The sequence below is a fragment of the Pholis gunnellus genome, assembly GCF_910591455.1.
Source record: "Pholis gunnellus genome assembly, chromosome: 3".
NCBI classification, from domain to species: domain Eukaryota; kingdom Metazoa; phylum Chordata; class Actinopteri; order Perciformes; family Pholidae; genus Pholis; species Pholis gunnellus.
In genome coordinates, this window is record NC_136529.1 from 6,371,705 (window position 1) to 6,393,230 (window position 21,526).

The following is a 21,526-nucleotide window of genomic DNA, read 5'->3' on the forward strand; positions in this document are numbered from 1 at the left end:
AGAGCCAAGACTGTTCTCCTGCCCGCCATCAAGTACGCTCATCCCCACGACTGACTGTGACGAGCAGCAGTAGGGAGGGAGAATGTTCAATACTACTGACAATTAGAGACTACAACAGGAAATAAAAACTAAATCAACAACATATGGAGCACTGAGAAAAGTTTGTCAACCAAAGGTTTATTGTCTTTCCTGGCTTAAGTTATTTTTAGCCATACTAGCGACACGGCTCTGGGGATTGCACCACTGGGGTTCCAGAACCGTAATATTTCAACAGTCACTGGAGGGAATGCCGTGATGTTTGGTCCAGATATTCATGGTTCCCAGACGATTCTCTTCTAATTACGTTGGCGCTCCGCTGCCTTTCTCCTCTGGCACCAGGTTGGCATGTGGTTTTGAGTGAAATGTTTTATTAACTATCAGATGGATTGGCCTGAAGTTCCGTTTTAACATTTATGCCATTTACAGGATGAACTGTAATCTCTTTGGGTTTTGACCAAATGAGATCTAAAGATTTGTGGTATGAAGTCAAGGTGCAGGTGTTACTCTTTCATCAATATCCCCTGGGCCTTGACACTCAATATAGTGAATGACATAATCAATATGTCTTATTTGCATGGAACCTGGCAAGGAAAACAAAGTAGAACCGTGCAGCGGTGGCTGTCGACAGGGGAGAGCTTAGCTTTACATTGACCGGGGCTTTAGAGGCATGTGTTCAATTTCAAACTCGGGAAACCTCCCGGGGAGCCTTGATGACAGAAAACTTGGCTGTCCAACTTTTGAGTTGACGTTAGCCCGGTGGATTTCTAAACAATTTCGGAATTAAATCCCAAAGTAAAATAAATCTCTATATATAAACGGCTTGATTCGCCTGTTGGTTTTGCTCACACACTGCAGAGGCCCCAGTGGGGAGATGAAGCTCGCGTGATCACCTCGTAGAGAGCCGCTGAGATTAACAGACATGTTGCCCTTCAATCCAAGGATACGTTTCTGTTTGTTGCTTTTTTCTTATTTGGTCTCAGGAATTAACCGTTAATTGAACTCAGCCGCTTTGTTTTCCTTCGAGAACGGCGGGGTGCACTTTCTGAATCTCAATCACTTTGATTGCGCAGTAATTAAATGCACAGGACTTTGTCTTAATGACACTGCCAGAGAGATACATTGGCTCCTGAGAGATTTAGAGTGCCATGCTGACTCATGGCCCGAAGCAAAGTGGACCTGGCAGTGTCCAGCAGATGATCTACTCGATGTATATCTGTGTATATATATTGTATCGAGTACTGAGGAAAGCAGCCTTATTTGTAGCTTGACAACCACACTTCAAAATCATCAAATGTGTTTTGAAAGACGCAGTATCAGGAAACCTAAGTAATCCCCGAGTTGAAGTCAAAACACTGGCATCCCAGAATGCTGGGGTAAGGAAGTTCATAGCATTTATATTCTGTGATGTCTGCTCAAAGGAGACGATCTCTCGTGGTTATTAGCGCAGTATTTCTGATGGGCAGTGAGGCATATCACACTGATAAGAGAAGGACGAGAGGAGAAAGAGAAGCTCTTTGTGTGTCTTTGTGAACACCCCCCCCCCCCCCCCCCCCCCCCTTGCCTTTCCATTCTTATCCATCTCTACTCTCCCATCTCGCCGCCTCGCCCCGTGCAGCCGTTTAATCTTTCATCACCTGAAGTTTAACAGGCGAGAGATCTTTGCTGTTGGGTGATGTTACTTATTTTAGAATCCATTATACTTCTGGAGTCGGGGTGAAATGCCTCTGCTCTGTTTAACTGTACTGGGTCAAAGGGGAGGGCCGACTGCACACTGCAGTCGTACAGTTACGTAAGTCGCTGTTGTCAAAGGTCTTCTCAAAGCAAACGACTGTCAAATAATCCGAATGAACTGAGCAGCAACAAAATGAATAGCCGGCGAGTTACATAACCAGCAGATGTTTGAGTCATTTCTAGGGGCACACATTCAGGTTGAGCACATGCCGCGACAGTGAGCACCTCGATGCTATGATGTCGTATGAGATGGAATGACCGTCGGGTGTGAAGCTGAATATAGACTCAATCCCTTTCTGCCTCTTAGCGAGTGACCGAGGGGTTAACTGTGTGCGAACAACTGTGCTCATCTCTGGGGCGAGGCGGGCCGCGGAGCACACGTGGCACGGCCCGCCGATGTCGAGGACGGATAAGCTTCCCTGCCCGCTCTCACTTTTGAGAATAGCTCTAATGTAGGTCAACGGCACACAACACAAGACGCCGCGTTTTTTTCTCTCGGTGTTGACCGAGTTCTAATACATCAGTGGAAAACAAGGTCACCGATCCTCGAGAGGGACTCCTGTCTTTAACGGCGAGCGCGGTTGTTTCTCATCCTTTTTATCCAGACAGATGCTCGATCCATCAGTTTCCCTCAGCCCGGGAGAGCTCTAACGGGACACGAGTCGAGGACATCCGTGAGAGAGAGCACATGGTGGGATGTTTTGACAAAGCCCCGGCCTTGTCCCTGATGAAAAAAGTGAGGCACATGTGGAAAGATCTCAACACAATACAGAGCACAGCTCCTATTTCCTCAGAGCAAGGACAGTCTGTCCAAGGAGGAATTCATCATGAGCAAAAACCACGAGGTCTCAGGGTTGTCCCCCAACTTCGCTCTGGTGGAGGAACACCAGGAAGCTGTCTGTGGTCATCGGGCTCTCCGGTATCTCGGGGCTCAGCGTGAGACATGAATAGGTGTTACAAGCAAGAACCAGAGCAGCAGGAAGCCTCTGCAGCAGACCAGAAGACCAATAGCGCAAAGGGGGAGGGGAAAAAAGAAGTAGTGGGATTAAAAGAGGTCGTACGGTCCTGAATTTGAGATTCAAAAGATGGTGTAGGATAATGAGGAATGTGACAGAGGGGGCATATGGAGCAGGGGCCGACATGTGCTAAAACATGTGGAAAACGTTTACAGGCTTAGGGGGGGCCGTGATCTTTGAGTTCGGGGAGATTCGCGGGGATCGCAGGTCACGTTATCACGTCGGCATATGATGAATGTGCTGTGAAAAATGAGGATGATAAAGTGGATGTGAGTGGGTGCTGCGTGAGCACACAGCCGTGGGTATATATTTGCCCATGCACTGTAACGTGATCCGTGCACTCGCTGTACTGCAATGTATATTAGAAGGGCTGTATTGTACAGTGATTTTTTTCATTAGACTTTTCCCTTCCTCTCATTAGAGCCCACCCACCACACACTCTTTTTATTTCCTCTCTCCTGCTGCATGGATGTGTGCAGGGTGCAGAACAGACAGAGAAAAAGAAGACTGGTGAAAAAAAACAGAAAGCACCTGGCCATACTGAAATCCTATCACAGGGGGGGAAGAGGGAATAAAGGCCCCTGAATGTTCCCTGGGGCCTCTGCGGACAGAATGACACGTCTTACAGCTCGCCTGTTTGCATCCTGCTGTTACATCAGCCACACATCTTAGAGGCTTTATCGGGTCTAAATGAAAAGATCAGTAATGGAAATTAAGTGATATTGCCAATGGTTCAGAAATGAAGGCCTATTGTCTGCGATGCCATTTAACAGACAAATGTTGCAGCGATGAACATCTGCTCAGACGATAATTTGTATTCCTTGTGCTCGACGAAACGGCCCCTAACAGCAGCCATCAATCTAAGGGAATAAGTGTGGCTTTTACTTTAACATAACATTGTGTGGAGGCCTATTGTGTAGGCAGGCAGACTGTTGACATTTTGCTCTCCCTCTCTCTCTCTCTTTCTCATTTTCTCCCACTCACTTTCTCCCCCCTCTCTCTCGCTCTGTTGCTGCAGCCCAATGTGAACCTGGCTTCATCTTTGTTTGCACAATGCAGCAAAAAGCCTTGAGGGGGGGGGAGGGTGGTGGTGGTGGTGGTGGCGTTTGTTTTGTTTTGTTTTGCTTTGCGTCTTGTTCCGGGCACAGAGGACAGTCGTCCAGTCATCAGCGTGGTTGCCCCCCCCCCCCCCCCCCGCCGCTCTGTTAGTCAATTAGAGCTGCCATTAAAGAGCGGCACCCTGGGAAATAAAGGCAGCGCCGTGGATTTGTCTGCGCTACGCTGATTTCCACCCGTAAACCCTCTCCAGACGACGAGATTGTAATAATTGGGATTCTGACAGTGGGTTAGGGGGACTCATTTCCTTCAGCCTCCTCCCCTCCTCTTTGCCATGCAATCATGTCTATCCTTCCCGGCACCCACCTTTTGCACTTGATCCTCCTCCCTCTCTTTATCTACAACCACATTTAGCCGAAGAATTACTGATGCTTTTCCTCCTTAATCTAATTGCTCTGGGTGCAACTGCGGGAGCCTCGCTTCCAAAGCAGCCACTTTCCCACCGCTGACTGACTGACTGTTCTTCCAAATCATACACACTGTGACCCAAAAATGACTTACTGACTTGCTGTGGGGCCTGTCGAGCATGTTCCGTACAACTAGCCGTGTCCCTTTTACAGTACATACCATATGTACTCAGCCTCCGAGTGTGAAGGCTTTGTGAGAAAAATGCAGGTGAGGATGCGGTTCATTTTGAACAGAAACACTCAGTATTCCTTAATAGCGAGTTAGAAATATGCACTATTGATTCTCCAAATGTGAATATAGATGGTGGGAATTTATGTTAATAGGATACTCTTGCTTCTCTTTACACCGTCTCTTTACAGAGTTCCTCTCTCTCAGGCTGTTGGTCTCACAGTCAACAACGATCATTCCTCACATTGTTTCCACTGAACTCCAGAAGTGGAGGAGCGTGCAGAAAATGTAACAGTTGCACTTTCTTTTTTTTCTTTCTTTTAACCGCTGTCATGCTGTGTGTTGTTACGTGTTGACTTTCCTCCCTAAGAGTCCCGGGCACAAGCTGCGCCGCTCGTTTTTTCGCGGTTTTCTTTTCCTTTACCGAACTCCCGTCATAACAAAACAAAAGAAGCGCAACAAAACAGATCGTCTCCATCTGAACCGTCGCTGCTCTTTAACACGAGCCACGCTCCCGCCGACGAGACCCCTTGAACTCACAATAGCGTGGGGGGGGTTAGATGATCAGATTACTGTGAGGCGCACACATGGGTGTTGTTAAGGGAACATGGCTCTCATTGTGTGTGGAGAGAGGGCTTCTCCTTCTGGCGCATCTCTCTCTCTCTTCAAGGCCGTCTCTGCTGAACAGCCCTGGTGCGGTTCCTTCACTCCCAGCACATCTTACTGAAACTGAATCTCACTTGTGAGACAATCGCAGGAGCACAAAAAGGCCTCAGCAATTTGATGGAAGCACCACCACCCCCCCCCCTCTCTGCTGTCAATATTTTGACACATTTCATGACAGCGTAATTATTTGCTGGGAGCCCTGCCAAGGATTTAATTGTTACATGCGTAATTACACGTTTAGTTGCGGGGATGTTGGAACAAAGCGCTGGTTGCGTCCTTAATATCACGACACAAATAGCCTCTTTCATCTTGGGTGCTTTAACGCTGTCTCTGTGGCTCCATAATCCGGCTATGAAAGAGGATATTCCACAAACCCTCTGAGGGCACCTCTCACAAATCAATTCATCACCCCATAATATCGGCGGGCAAAGGCGCATCTTTCATAGATCAATTCATTATCCGACTTCTGGCAGTTGAAAGGCGGCGGCTGACCGCAGTTTCAAGTGGCGAGATCAGCTTTCAGTGTTTAGGAAGACGACTAGCGAGCAGTCCAACTGGTGACGGCCTTCCGTCAAAAAGAAGGGCTTCTGAACAACGGGGTAGGCGTAGAATGATATCCTCTTTAACGGTAATGCTTTTATTTTCCTTCTGGGTAAAATACACACTTCCCCATTTGTTTGCGCTGAGGCTCATAACTATTGTATGGGGCCATAAAATCCATCTCCGTGCGTAGCATTTTGCTGCATTCCGCGGCTGCACTCTCGGATAATGCATTCTTTTTCATAAAACTTTAATATACAGTCGGCGTGTCACGTGAACGGGGGAAGACCGAGTGACGGAGAGAGTGTTCACCGATATGTGCTTCCCTCAAGAGTGGCTACAGTTAGTCCACGAGCCGTGCAGCGCTGTGACTGATGCAGAGGGGACAGAGAGCTTCTCTTCTGGTGCACTTTGGGTAGCAAAGCCAGTGTAGAAGCAGGTGAGAAGATATGAACCTGATGGCGGTCAGAAACGGAAGGCGACTTAAAAAAAAAAGTCCAATGCCCAGCTGCGCGAGGATATAAACGAATCAACATGCTTTCCCCGTTAATCTGACAGCATTCAATTGTATAATCCCGTTTAGCACAAAAACACCGTGACCGAGAGGACACCCCCGAGATGTTCCAATCCACCACACGCATTGAATTACACGAGGGTCAAAACACAGGCAGATTTGTGTAATAACGCAGAGTAGCCGTCTTCATGCGGCCTCCCGTTGGCCTGTATTCCTTCAGGAGGAGCCGGCGTCTGTCCTCATTAGCAGTCATTGAACGGTGCCTGGCAAGTGTTTGAGAGGCAGCACCCATCACGCTGCTTCTCCTCCCAGCACACACACACACACACACTGGGGCATGTGTTGTAATTACAGGCGCACATAAGAGAGGCAGCGATGAAACGCAGGTGGGTGGTTTGTTGTGCCGGGCTGGAGCAGCACGGCTCCAGTCGGCAGGCGACGCGCTGCCGTGCTGTTTCCCAGTGATCGGGATCCCTGAGCACGTTGGCCAAATACCACCTGCCAGACGGCGGATAGGGCACGGCACAGGTAAACGCTGGGCACATTGATGTTTTGAAAAGCCCGAATCGATTTGCCAGTGAGGGATTCCAATCTATGAGAAAATGCGGGCAATTTTGCAAAAGATCCTCTTTGTCCTCTTGGGTGGAAGGAGGCGTTCTATTAACAAAAGATCAGCGAGGACATTTTACAGGTCCAAAATTGCTGCTCTTATTTTCTTTTGAATTTCTGTTAAGCATGGGTTCCTCTGTAGCCTGAAACATTTTCATTTTTTATGATGAAAACAAGGGCCGTTACCAAGGACATGCATCTATGTATGCATTCACACACACACACATCCTCACAGACCCTTAACCTTTAAAAAAAGGAACTCTCTGCTGAGGCCAATGATGCCTCTCACGAGCGTCTATGAGAAGGGGTTGACTAGTAACGGAGGGGGGCGTGGTTTAGGTATAGGGGCCGGGCTAAACCACATCAATGAAAGAGGTTGTCTACGACAAGCGGCTCATGAGTTAGGACAGAGGGCGGGGCAATCAGTCGCTAATGAAAAAGCAACATAATGCAACTTTTTGTTAGAGGCCACTCTCTCTGCCACAGCCCCTTTTTGCCAGTTGGCATGGACACAAGCACACACCTCCAAACCACAATGTCAGCCTCCTGAAGGGGAAAGTGTGGCCACCAAAGGGTGGGGAGATATTTGTGGACCGACCGACAGAGTGAGTGAGCTACAGAGCGGTCTCTGAACCCATCACAGACTGTTTACCTGCATTCGACCAAAGCCTGCTCGAACGTGATTGGTCTACACTACAAACACTAAAATGTTGTCCCTTTGCCTACAGACTGTACATATGAGTGCAGAATGTGTGGAGACAGGCTATGGAGCTGCTGGTTGCAGCAAAAATAAAGCATATTAATTGACTGGGCTGGAGGTTCAATTGTAGATGTGCTACAAGGTTCACGTGATGGAAAGTATTAAATCAAATAAATATTTTTGAGCGACTCCATTTATGACGAATGTTCTGAAATCACAACTTCAAAAGGCAGCTGTATATTTTTCAGATCAAATGATCATGTGAAATACCGTATTCAGCAGTGCAGTTCTGTTGGAAGATAAACAGAAAGGGGTGCTGATCATTTGTTATGGAAATATGGCAGCTCCAGTTAAATAATCTATGCACAGAATGTCTATACCTTTCCATCATGTTTCTTTGACTACATGAGCATGGATCGCTGGCTTAAACCATCAATTGAATGGGATTGAATAGCTGCCTGCAGCTTACTGTGAGGAATAAACACTGTGTGGATCATATCCTTAAGTGTTTGGATCAGAGCGGACTGATACATAAGGATTGGCAGATTTGATGAAAACATGAGAGCAAAACATACCTCGACAAACAGTCCCGTTCTCCACGGCCTCGTTCCCAGCCTTGCACATACAGCGCCCGATGGGTACCATCCACTCTCCGTCTCCGTTGCAGTACAGCTTAATGGGCACGTCCACCTCCTCTGCGTTGGGGATGCAAACTCCTCTTGCGGCCACCAGGGAGGTGCTCTCCGCTCCCGAGAGCGTCTCCTGGAACGAGGCGCCGTTGGTGATGATGCGCGGGCACTTCCGGTAAAAGACGCGGACGGCGATGAGCGACATGCAGCCGCCGTAGTCCTGGAAGGCCAGGTAGAAGCCGTTTCGTGACACGGGGCCGAAGCTCCGGACCTCGGTGTTGATCTTCATCACTCGGCCCCCGAGGTCCACCTGGGAGAAGCTCTCGTCCGCGGCAATGGTGTCCACTTTGATCCAGGGATTCTCCATCCAAGCCGGCGAGGTTCTGGTGGCCGTGTCGGCGTCGGATTCGTAGTAATAGAGGTTGAACGTCTCTTTGCAGGAGCCCGGCACGTTGGGAATGCTGCTGCAGTCCCTCACCGAGAACTTCATCTCCACGTGGATCCGCTGAGCGCCGCGGCGTCGGATGTACTTTGTCCGTACCCAGTTGTTCTGATTGTTGTCGAAAACATTGCAAACCTGGTACGTCCGGATGGTGTTCATGTTTTCATCGTACCCGCTCACCTCCTCCCACTGTTGGAAAGACAGAAACGAGGAGTTAACACTATTTTGTAATAGATTTAAATACAGAATTTAATAAAAATAATTGGTAATTGCGGCACAAAGTTAACCCGATTCACTCAATTAGGTGCAATTCAGCTGTAAAGCAGTAAATGGTCTGTGTGTGTTTTCTATTAATACAAACTGCCATAGATCCCCCGCTGATACCTATTTTTTTCAGCAATAACAAGAATGTTTTCATGTATATTTTGTAAAACTTTGATTACTGGGAGTAAGCAGCTTAACCAATGTTTTGATTGATTTGATTACATGGTGCAAAGACACAAAATATCTCCACTAAACCAATTTACATGGATGAATTAGACGAGTCTGAAGGAACAAATGAGAAGCAGCCTTCCAGCATGTCCTTCCATTTCTTAGGTTAGTACTTAGTATTATACCAACTCTACTCATAGGCTACTTACTCTGACCCTTCTTCCAGTTAAATATGGTGTTTTTACATATCCATAATAGTCAGAGGAGTGGTGTATTTTAGTGAGATAGAACACATTAGGGTTCACTATTTGTGGATTATGTGTAAAATGACTTCGAGAGGTACATGTTTTATCCATGAACAGCTGCTCTGTGATTACTGAACGAGTGGGTGTCTGAACTGTGTGCCATCTGTTACCTGACACGTTGTACCATGTATTACTGTGACAGGTAAGGCTGGCATTATGAAGTCACTTCAGGCCCTACTTATAGCATCAATCACATTGACTTTTTTTCCGATCTTCTAAGAGGAGTCGCCCCCTGATGGTCATTATAAAGAATGCAAGTTTAAGGCACTTCTGCATTGGCTTCCTTTTTCAGACCCGGAGGTTTGCCGCCTGGTTTATTGCATTTTGGGATGTTACAAAATGTAACCCCTGCTCTGTAGAGGCAGAGAGCTTTGATGTTTAGCCTCTCACTGAGGAAACCATTCACATCTTGTAATGCTTTAAGGAAAACTGGAGAAACGTGACAATGAGTCACTTGAACAGAGCAGAGAGGTTTTCTGGTTTACGGTTTTTTATTGTGTCTTATTAGGACACATTCATCGCACACACTGTAATGGGTTACTGACATGCTCGTGAAAGCTCCTTTCACTGCAGTGAAGCACTGAGGAAACATGACGTGAATGTTCCACATTCAAAGTCACACTAAACAGACATAATCATATCACATGGGTCGTCATGTAAAAAACAATCAAGGGGCACATTTCACTCCAGATTTTCCGAGCATGCTATTCGACCTCAAAGTGCACATATTGCACACCAATGTGAGCGCTCGCTCTGACTGTTTGCAGCCTCTGTGGCTTCCCTGCCCCTTGGCCACGGATCAAACAAGCTTTAAACACCATGCGCTCTAACCACCGGGCAGGTCAGGACCTTGACCTCGGCATCTCAGCCAAGATAAAAAAAAAAAAACTGTTCTCAACCCCCAAGAGCCACTTTGCATCAGCTGCACCCTCTGCTTCCTCTACAACTCCACCCCCCCCCCCTTCACTCTTCACTTCACAGCTGATATAATTTCTCAAATTAGTGCCCACTTAGAGAGGATTTTGACGGGTTGGGAGAAGAAAGTCACCCTTTCTGTTACAAACCGACGTTCCATCAAACACTTTCTGACTAATTAGAACAGCTTTGGTCCTTAATTCCCATGTCCTAATTAATCAGTGCTAGTGTGACGCTCGGCTTGACCCAAACTCAAATTCAAACCACCACAAGAGCCAACCAAAACAGAAAAGACTGATGTGCAGCCAAAAATAATAATAATGAGCGTAAATAGAAAGAAGCGTTTTATCTGCATCTCACTTATCAAAACTGGGCTTTTCTTCCTAATGAGCACAGTTGAAGATTGTCGAGAGTGTTTTCTATGTTATATCAGAGTGCAGTGCAGTGATTTACTATCTAGTAGCTTTAAAATCATACGAGTAAATGACGATGGTGATGTGTGCAAGCGACAGCTTATTGGTGGTGTGCTTTAAGGATGGATCTGTCTTTTGGCCCGTACTGGCAGACGTCATCATCGCAGGTCAGGAGCAGCCATTGACCTTCCCACTTGTTGAGGAGCAGTGGGGGGGGTGCCAAATTAAACAAGAGCGGGCAGTCCGCTCCCACTGAGCGCGTAGGGGTCGGACAATCGCAGTTTAATAAAATGAATGCGGAGACAGGTGGGGGTTGCTGCTAATGAGGGACGCAGACAGGGGGAAGTGTTGGCAGTGATGTGGGGGGAAGGGTTGATCCAGGCTAAAAAAGCCCAAACAAAATGTGTTTTGATGGAGGGCCCCTTTTTGTCCTGTCATGGCCTCTTTGCCCCGCTTTCATCACGGCCAGTGGATTGAAGCAAATGGGGCATAATAAGAGCCCAACGATCAAGCGCCGAGTGTGAAATTAGAAGAAACGTCTTCATCTTCACAGCTCTTTCCCCCGGCTCTTTACTGAGAGTGCTGCAAAAAGGGTGGTCATGTGTTTTAAGTATAGGAGGTGGAGGTAACCCTGGTCGTGGATGTCAAGATGGATTAGTCGAAGGCGACGAGCTGCCCTCGGATGACGATGGAAACAAAAGCTCTCCGGATCCTGTTACATTTGGCATAATGCTGTTTTTCTTGTTCTCTGAGTGTGGAAATCAACAGCCATAGGGCTGAGTGCACTAAGTAGTGCCCCACCATAACACAAAATAAATAGATGTTTAGTGGCAGGATGATCAAAAGAAATTTTCTTCAGAACCAAAGGCATTCCAAATATTATCAAAAGCTAATTTGCATTTGGGAAAGTTCCGAGACATAAGACTTCAAGGTAAATAAGAAGAAATGTGTTTTTCATGGTACGCTGAATGTGCCTCCTTCCTCTGGGAAACACAGAAACAAACTCTCACGATAAATACAGAATAAATCGATGGTGTGAAACAGAACGCGCGACTGGCTCCAAACAAAAAGACATTGTTTCATGATTTAATTGCTCTCCTTGGGCTCCAATAAGCCTGGGTCCAATAGTGTTGGCAAATAATTGCCAGTGTGTGGTTTAACCTGCTGGGTGTTACAAACACTGGGAACGCACCTGCATGTGATGTTTAATGCCGTACCTACACAAGCCATTTGGAATGAACTGTCACTGGATAGTAATTCTGTTCTATTCAATTCCTTGATAGCCGATGGTTTCCATAGACAATGCACTCTGAATCTCTCTGAGAGTGCACACCTGCTGTTTGGATAAAGCATGTTGGATATAGATCAAGCAGTAACATGCAGCTGCCCTTCACTGTTCCCAAAAACTAATTCCTGCACCTTGATCGTCTTGCCAATTCAACTGATTGCTAACCGTTACAAATGTTGCCACACCGTCTCTTCTTAATGAAACTACTTTCTCACACCAGCCTTGGGTCCTCTGTGGTGTGTCTATAGTTTATGCTACGCTGAGAGACAAAGACAACCTGTCCGACGCGAGTATAGATCGTGGTGGTTAGACTACGACCATATGTCAAGCTGCTCCTCTCTTCCTCTGGAGTTGTGCGAGGCGCTACAGTTCAGCGACGCTCACTGGGAATGAGCTTCGGAATCGATATCTCCTCTGCCGCTCCGGGAGAGAGAGAGGAAAGTTCAGCTGACCTGCAATCCATACGTCTCCATGACAGTATGGTCTCTGCTTTATCTGTAAAGCCAAGCGCAACGCACCGTCAAGCCTGAATTATAGACTGGAGTTACCTCTATAGCTGAGGCCAGACTCCAAAGACTGATTTTTGCCAACATTAGATACGATTTTTAACCAATACTTTAATCCTAATTGGTACACGGTAAGGAACAACACATAATTCATGCATTTGTATATAGACTCTAACTATAGTTATAGCCTTGACAGCCACTTCCAACCGTTAATCCTGAATAAAAACGTAAAGAATCCTCATTTAAAACTGAGAGAGAAACCTTGATATTGACTTCACGTCAAACGATATCCACTTTCAAGGACGGTCAGGCGAGCATCAGCAGCCAACAGTCTGCAGACAGATGTGTGTGGGTATGGATTTTGATGTGTCATCCGTTATATTGCTCTGTTGGGACTACTGTGCTCTTACTGAGCGTTCATACTGCATGCAGCACAATCAAGCTGTCAGAATTCTCAATTTCCTGTGCATCTGTGCGACCAGCAAAACTCTAGCCAGCGAGCAGACGGTCAACAAGTTCGTTGGCTGTAAATGGTTGACCACAATTACACTCTTCATGGACACTGGTTTTCAACGACCTGTCAATTTTATTATTCATAAATAGATCTGTTTGGCAAGCGCAAGTGGAAGAGTTGTTGACGGACGTTACTGTTTGAATGACTGTAAAACTGTTGAAAACTTAATGGATGATCAAACTAAACAGAGAACTGTAAACAAGTTAGATTATAATATGGCAGCCAATAGACTAAGGGTCTATAGCCATCGCCATCAAAATGTTGGCAACGGAAGTGGCGTTTTTACCCCAGCCATCCAGATGATTTAGCAAGCTTTAAATATTGACAACAAATGTCTGGTTGTTGCATGTTCGGTTGTCAGAATCAATATTCCAACAGCAGACTCCAGTTCCGCAGAACTCCGAGAGGATCCCGACCGTTTCAGAGCGTGGAGTCTGGTTCAACGCCAAATGCATCCGTGGTTGCTCGTAGAAACTTATACAACTGGTTGGCGTACATTTTAGGTAGGCAGGTTGAGGCACGCATGCCGCCAATGGCCTGAGGTAGCTTAACCAATGGCACGCTAGCAATAAGTGTGTCAGAGAGTTTTTGAAAATGTTGAAGTGTGCTCTCATCCGCATGCCAAATCACTTTGTTCACAGCCATTGGCAGTTTTGTGGCCTGTTATTTATGGTGGTTTGATTGATTTTTTTCCACAAAGACCCACCTTACTCTACCTCTGATTGGCTAGTACGTTTTGCCTTATTCGCAGATTTTGTTGAGTTTATTGCTAATGAGCAATATTGGTGGAAGGTTGGCAGGGTTCATGATTTTAACTTATATGTGTGTGTTTGTATAGGTCTCTCATATATAAATACAATGTCCTGATTTTGGGAGAAAATAGTTCAAATGTTGCTGTATGGAATAAAATTGCAGATCGGTTGGAGATTAAAATGTTGATCTGATGTGACCACTAAAGTTGGTTTTAAAATTGATTGAAGGCTTTCACACGGACGCCTATGTTCTGTTGGTGTTCTATATGGTTTCAGATCAGTCTCAATAATTGCAAATGCACACAGAAAGACTCACAAATGCAAACAGAACAATTCACAAATATATTCGATTTACAAATGCACGCAGAACAATTCACAAATACATTCCAATGCACAAATAAATAAATTACGATTTATATAAATGTAAAAAAAATCACAAATATATTTCTGCATTTGTATGTATTTGTTTGTGGATCGCACTGCATTTCTTTGTAAATGGCTTCACATTTATTTGTGGGTATTATGAGACTCCCCTGACACCGCTGGATTCACAAATGCGTTTTTTTCAACATAGACCTATCTGTAGCCAATCAGATGTCAGCCTCATTTTCAACCAATCACATGAGCGCAGCTCCCCCCTCCCCTCCCCACGAGACTGTCAGCTTTGTTGAATCAGGAAATAAATATTGTAGCCGTCTGTGTTCACCCAGAGCTCTACGATCCCTCATATCATAATACCCACAAATAAATGTGAAGCGATTTACAAATAAATGCAGTGCGATCCACAAATAAATACATACAAATCCACAGACAAATACATACAAATGCAGAAATATATTTGTGATTTTTTTTTACATTTATATAAATCGTAATTTATTTATGTGTGCATTGGAATGTATTTGTGAATTGTTCTGCATGCATTTGTAAATCGAATATATTTGTAAATCCTTCTGTGTGCATTTGTAAATCGAATATATTTGTGAATTGTTCTGTGCGCATTTGTGAGTCTTTCTGTTTGCATTTGTGAGTCTTTCTGTGTGCATTTGCAATTATTGAGACTGATCTGACCCCATAGTTCTACGGCAGCAAGCTATTAAACACGTTGAGTGCAGCTGGACTAATTGTGTTTGTAGCGGCCATTTTCAAACTGAATGAACTCAAACCTCGTGTTTGACCACAGATAACGTAGGTGTACTTGTCTAGTGACTTATTTGCCTGTAATGTCTGGTTGGTGTAACGGTACACACTATGTGAAGAACACAGAAGTAGGAAACAGACGGTCCTACGGCCCACAACCGGTCAGAACATTGCGACGCATCAGTCAGCGGTGTGAACGCGCTGTCAGAACGCTCCGAGATTTCTTTGTTTTGACATGCCATGAACTGAGTATTTATCACGTCGTGTCATCACAGTGTTTGAGTTAACCTGAACTAGCTTCACGGTCCGGAGCCGTATTGCGTATCGGCGCTCCGTCACTGACACAAGTAAATAAATTATTCACAGGAAAGCGGGGAGTGAGAGCCGGTGGAAAACTCCCGGCGGCACAGTCGCCCCATTTGCAGTTGTGGGAAATCTGTCAAGAGCAAGAGAGCCTCCCCGAGAGGGACAGAGGACAAATGACACCCACTCTCTGCATTCAATTACTGAGAGAGAGAGAGAGAGAGAGAGAGAGAGAGAGAGAGAGAGAGAGAGAGAGAGAGAGAGAGAGAGAGAGAGAGAGAGAGGCCATGGGAGCCGAATCCTGCTGGAGACCGGGCCTATCATGGAGAGGAGAGACTCTCTCACACACACACACACACAAACTTAAGTAGAACTGTCTGTTGCAGTCGGCTCCAATTACCACTGTCCACTACTAATGCACAACATGTGAAACTAAAAGAACAATTCAATACTTCTCCCCCCCCCTCTCTCCACAAAGTTCCATATGGATTATGTTTGTGTGTTTCTTTGCGTTTAATTGCGAATCAAAGTCACGGTCACAAATTAGTGGTCACTTTAAGCCCCAGCGAGTCCAATGCAATGAAGTATGTTCAACAAATGACTTGTAAAGAACAAGAAAGGCTACGTGAACAAATAAGCATGCAGTCGGTCTGCCGCACAACCCCACGCTTACACGTAAACAACCTCAATCTTATTCCAGAGGAATTTAAACACAATATGCAGTAACTTCGTTCCATCACGAGGAAGTGATTTGCAGTGTTTTTGCCTTGCTGCAGAACTTCTGCTGCGTGTCGTGTCCCCAAGTGACACAAGCTATATCCTGGTACAGCACATTAAGACACATCCATAATGATAACACGCACCACCTCATTATGTCCGCCGCATATGCAGGAGAACTTGGTTTTCCCTGCGCGGTATAGCTCCTTGTGCTTCCTGTGGCCGTGAGTCTATTTCTGCTGTTGTCAGTACTACAGGAGGTCCGACCTGATGTTCACACGTCTCTCAGCTCCACTCGAGAGGGACACGTTGACCACTTAACCCCCACTCTGCTGGCTGGCCATGCATTAGAGTGTCGAGATCTCTGGGTAGCTTCGCAAGGACTGATGATAAAGGAGCTGCTCCAGTTTCTTTGCAAATATGCCGAGCAGTAGTAGTTTTTTCTCCTCTTACAACTACTTCTGCTGGTCAATGGATGTAGAACCAGAATGAGAGCTTCTATACATATTAGCATTGTTGTATAATTATTGTGTATGTGTGCAAATGGGGTTGAGTCGCCGTGAGACACGTATCTAAATGCTGGTCCGACTGCACCGGGTTCCCCTGTGTGGGCGGAGTGGGGCGTGCGATACGTGAGTTCTCACAACGTTCAGGCAGCCAACTTCCTGAAGCTCCCCGGGTTTAAGACTCTGCTTTGGTAAATATTTCGTCGCTTGTCTGTGTTGTCGGCCGCGCTATCGAGGGTAATGAAGACGTCTTGCTTGTCTGGCTCAGGGACAACGCGAGTCTGGCTGTCATTGCACGTGATTAAAAGGAAGGAACTGCCTCGCTGTACACACGGAGGGTTATACAAGTTGATTTACAGCAGTTTAACTGGATCCCTTCTGAAAAGCTGCTGTAGGAGGTTGATTTTATAGCTGTGCTCTAAGGGGTTCCACTTGCCTGCTTGCCATTGGCAAACACTAATTGGCCACCGATTGTTGTGTTTCTGTTACATAGGGCAAGAAGCTAAATGTGTACTCCAAAAATCTATAAATTGGGAAGTGTTGGGCATCTTTGAGCTGGGCTGGAAATGATACTGTTGGGTTTGTTCAGTTACTGTAATAAAGCTTTTATTTTACAGTGCAGTTTCATTATTAATCTGATATATAACTACATAGCATCCCAACAACTCAAAATGACCATATTTCGGCGACCGAAAGCTGATGCCTGGCCGCCCCTCTTAAGTCAGTGATGAGACCTGTAGGTGATATTGAAATAATAGAAAGGAATAACACCAACTGCCATAACATTTCTAACTTAATATCACATTGTTACTCGACGGGCCTTCCATTGTGTCTCAAAGTATCACGTGTCGAGTTCGGATATATTTCATGAAGCTACACAGAGTAGTGAAAGCCAACTGCTGGTTGGGCGCTCTGCTGGACGTCACTGATCCACCGGCTAAGCCCACGAAGCCGCGCATATATGTGTGTGTAAGACAATAGCTTCTGTAAAGCACCTCTCGCTGTTCTACTGAGAGGCAGAGCGAGCTCTGTTTCCACACCTGTTGCCCCGGGGCCACCAGGGACCGGCTATCTCCACTCTGCACTTTCTGCCGTGTCGTCGTAAAAAAACTCCAGCGCCCACGCTGATAAGACCCGACCTATACCTGACTAAAGCCGCCGGCTTAGGGACTTGTTTGCATTTCATTGCACCCCAAAGAGAAGGATATATATCGCAACCGCATGTGTTTTTTGGAAACGGAGCACGGACATAAGAAAGTCCTCGAAGATAAGCCTTTCAGCCAAACTCAATGTGAATGTATTTGATTTGGAGGAGGAGGACTACCGCAGAAGAACCAAGATGATCCTTGAAGAGGCCTTCAGTTTGACGTTTTAGGACCTTCATTTTACCTCACTTTGACCAGAGCGGGGGCTTTTCATTGCACAACAGTGACCTTCCTGGATTCCTGCGTGCATTCAACTGTATTTTGGTCTGAAGTTTCCACTTAGTATTAAATCCGATTATGAAATATGGTTTGAGTGACTGTTTTTGCTGAATCGAAGGTTTTCTGCAGAGATGAAAGGAGGACTTGATGTAAACTGTCTTTGGAGTCTCTCTGTGTAAATTGGATCCAGAGATGGCGAGCGGGGAGGAAAGCAGGCGTCCTTTAGCTTTGCTATTGATTGTAAGGAATTAGTAGGGAGGAGACAACATGCCCTCAGGTTGGGAGGGATGAGAGTTATTCTAAATTATCGCTGAGCAACTTTGAAGTTGTATCACAGAGCCGTCGGAGGGCAGCTCTATATGCTGCGAGTTTCTGCTTTCTTTTTTTTTTCAGCGCAAAAAAGACGCAGCATGATAAAAAAAGTATAACTCGAACCATCTTTAACGCCGACCACAGAAGCATAAATAATTGAATAAAATCGGCGGTGGTTTTTTGAAATGCAGCAGCAAATAAGTCTACGACATTTTTTCTCTCTCTCTCTCTCACTTTTGGGCTCACTCTAAGAAGTCTAAATGTTGTGGTGAGGAAAGAAGTGAAGGAGACTGAGACTCTGGTTTTGGCCGACTTTAAGTGGGCCTGGCTTGCATGTGGCGAGGAGGAACCGATGCCCTGGCACACCGTGTGGAAATACTGTGCATCAAACACCAACGGGGCCCATATAACACAGAGCTTCAAGCCTGGCATGTGAACACACGCCTTCAGCTTTACGATTGTTCCTTATTACTGTGTTTGTAGTGAAGCAGAAAGTTCACATGAGGTTAAAATGTACAAAATAGGGATCATGTTTTTTGGAGTGAATATTTATCTATTTTGGGGTAAAAAATTGATGAGCTTTTGTGGAAGTACGGTAATATGCAAAAAGAGAGAAAGTGGTGGTATCGTCAAATTCGACACCAATTAAAAAAAGTGTTCTTCTTCATGTTGAGATCGCATCTGACTTTGCGGTTTGATTTTCCCCCTTCAGTTTTTTTGGGAGGAATAATTGAGCTCAGTCCCCCGGGGACGAGGCCGGCTCATTAGTCGATCTCTGACCTGAGAGTGAGAAAACCAAACCACCGGCTACCAGCAGAAATAAAGTCATCATGGGGGACTGAACACATTTACACATTAGCTGCACTTAAATGTGGAACAAAAGAGAGGGCCGCCGCACACCTCACCTTTGTCGCGGTGAAAAATGTTCCAAAATGACTCGCAATTATGTTATTACTGAGATAATAATTCAATTAAATCTGCATTATCAGAAGCAGATGGTTGTGAATGTAGAGGCCGTCACTTACGCTGTTGTCGCTGGACCCTGACACGGGGTAGACCGTCCAGCCGAGCTCCGCCGTGGCCGTAGTGGAGTCCATAAGTGTCTCTGTGGGAAGAAGCAGAGAGAGACCGAGGTCAGATCATCTACAACAACAAGACATCATCGCTGCGGATCCAGTGTTGAACACACATATTATGAGCGGCAGAATAAAGGTTTACTTTGTGAATGTTTATTGAGCATTCAGTGGACATCTTCACATTTTGTCTGACCAACAGCTGAGGGCTCAAGTTAAAAACATAATAAACAGTGGCTTTTTATGACCATTTTCAAGAGGAGAATATAAGCAGACGGGCTACATATCTGAGTATTATGAAGGGGCGGTTAACAGCTGTTTAAGTAGTCGATCAGCAATAAATCAACAAGTTTGTATTGAGACAAAACAAATTTTAAAAGTTATTTATTAAGCAAACATGCTGGTTCAAGCTTCGCCAATGAGATAATTTGCTGCTTTTTTTGTTGTTTTATATCATTTAAAAACATTTTAGATTTGTGTACTGTTCTCTCTGCAGTTTCAATAGAAATTAGATATTTATAACCTAAATGATTTTTTTTGAAGAAAAGAAAAAGTATTGACATAGCAATCGATGATGAAAAATGATCATTAGCCGCAGGCCTACAAAAAAAGACCCACGGGATACAATTCACATGTTAATTCATAGGGAAAGATGTCACGGAAAGTCCGCAGAGCTATGCCACGGTCCATATGACTCGTGGGGGAAACAACAGGCCGGTGCAGAGGAGGGCCCACCCTGTGCTCCACGGATTAGCTGGTGGAAAGAAACACCTCTGGTAATTGGGGTCAAAGAGAATGTGCCTCCTGTCCGTCACGATGAGGCCCTCCGCGCCACGCATTCCGCCCAGTCCGACCCAAACGTCTGTCATGGGCTTACTGAACCATTCGCGCTGTCACCTAACGCTCCTGACTTCCTCTCTGCTTCTCCCTGCGTGCATCACAGAGGGCAGGTCTAATGAATTTCCCCCCGCTGATGAGGCCCTGTGTCAGTCCTGTGCTCTGGCGTTGAAGAGCAGCAGATGGAGAGAGCGTTCATCGGGAGGCGTCAGCTGCAACTCCGAAATGCCACGGAGGGATTTAGACCCCCCCTCCCCCCGACAACCACGGCTCCTAAACTCAGCATAAGTCACAGCCAGCAGAGTCTGCTGAGACATTACCCTCTGCTGCAGGCTCGTCATTAATATTGTGGTATGAACAGAGTGAAGTGGGACAGAGCCCCCTAAAATCAGATAATATGTAAAAGAATTTTTTCGAGAAACGTATTACAGGCAGTGAGTGAAGGGAATCAAAGATAGAGGATCTGAAGTTCCGCCTCACAGGATTTTGTTTAACGCTCGCGTGCGTTCGCCATCTCCGTACCAGCTTGAAGGGTATTTTAGAGACTTCCAGTTGTTTCACAAGCCTGGATTTCCTCTGATTTATATTCCTGCGAAAAGCCACGGCATTTAATTAACAGGCTCCACACGCAAACGGTTATTTCGGGGGCCTTCTGCTGACTTTCCTGCGTCTCATCCGCGCGCTACACTCGCAGAGCATAATTCTACATTCCACATCCTTTTCAGTTATCACCGAGCCCAAATCGTATAATTAGGCAGACGAGACTGCAGTTGAGCAGCTATTGATAACCTTGTGTGTGACTCAGAGCCGAGCAGCATGCATGGGCGTTAGGGAGCGAGATGGTAATTATCCCCCATAATGATAACGATAATTACTGGAGGAGCAAAGTGAGAATAATGAACCCCCTCTGTGGTGGTTTAAGGACTGTTGTGGGCGACTCTCACCTGGAACGTTAACACGGACCGGCGACACCCGACCTTCTTTATCTTTTTAGTGCCGGAAGCTGAACTTTTCCTTCTGCTTCTACCTGCTGCCTCTTCCTATCCACTTTCCTGTACTCCTCAATAACTCCCCCTTCACTCTTTCTCCGCTTTGACCCTGTGTCCCCTCTTTCTCCTTACGTCTACTCTCTCCCCCTCCTCCCCTCTCCCCCCGCTATCAGCGGCCCACACGCCGGACAAGCAGTATACCTCACGCCCCGAAAGACGGATCACTTTACTTCCTCTCGCTGTCTCCACTTCGGTCCGGGCGGCCACACCGATTCATTAACTCCCGTGGAGCAGAGCGGCACATATCTCACCGCCGTCGGCCCACCTGCTCGTTCACAGTCCGAACCCCAGAGCATGGCCGCTCAGCGAGACGCGCGTGGCCATTAATCAGTCTGAAGACGGGACGCGGAGCCGCTCGCCTGATTCCAACCGCATGAATCACTTGCTTCTTGTTTCGTGGGTGTGGATTTTAGTTTTCGCTCATGGGTCTGGCTGCGATGTGTACTGATACACTGTACCTACTGC

General features: G+C 46.1%; 1 protein-coding gene across 2 annotated transcripts in view; it reads right to left on the reverse strand.

Moving 5' to 3' along the window:
* The window catches only part of ephb2b (eph receptor B2b), a gene marked incomplete at its 5' end in the record, with an annotated part of 111,164 nt that overhangs the window by 48,221 nt on the left and 41,417 nt on the right, over positions 1 to 21,526 (reverse strand). Inside the window, 2 exons of one of the 2 annotated variants that reach the window (XM_079156953.1) lie at positions 8,083 to 8,767; positions 19,143 to 19,207. In XM_079156953.1, coding sequence (XP_079013079.1) covers positions 8,083 to 8,767; positions 19,143 to 19,207 — 750 coding nt within the window. Of the gene's footprint in view, positions 1 to 8,082; positions 8,768 to 19,127; positions 19,208 to 21,526 lie in introns of both variants that reach the window. The other variant, XM_079156952.1, reaches the window with a different exon arrangement.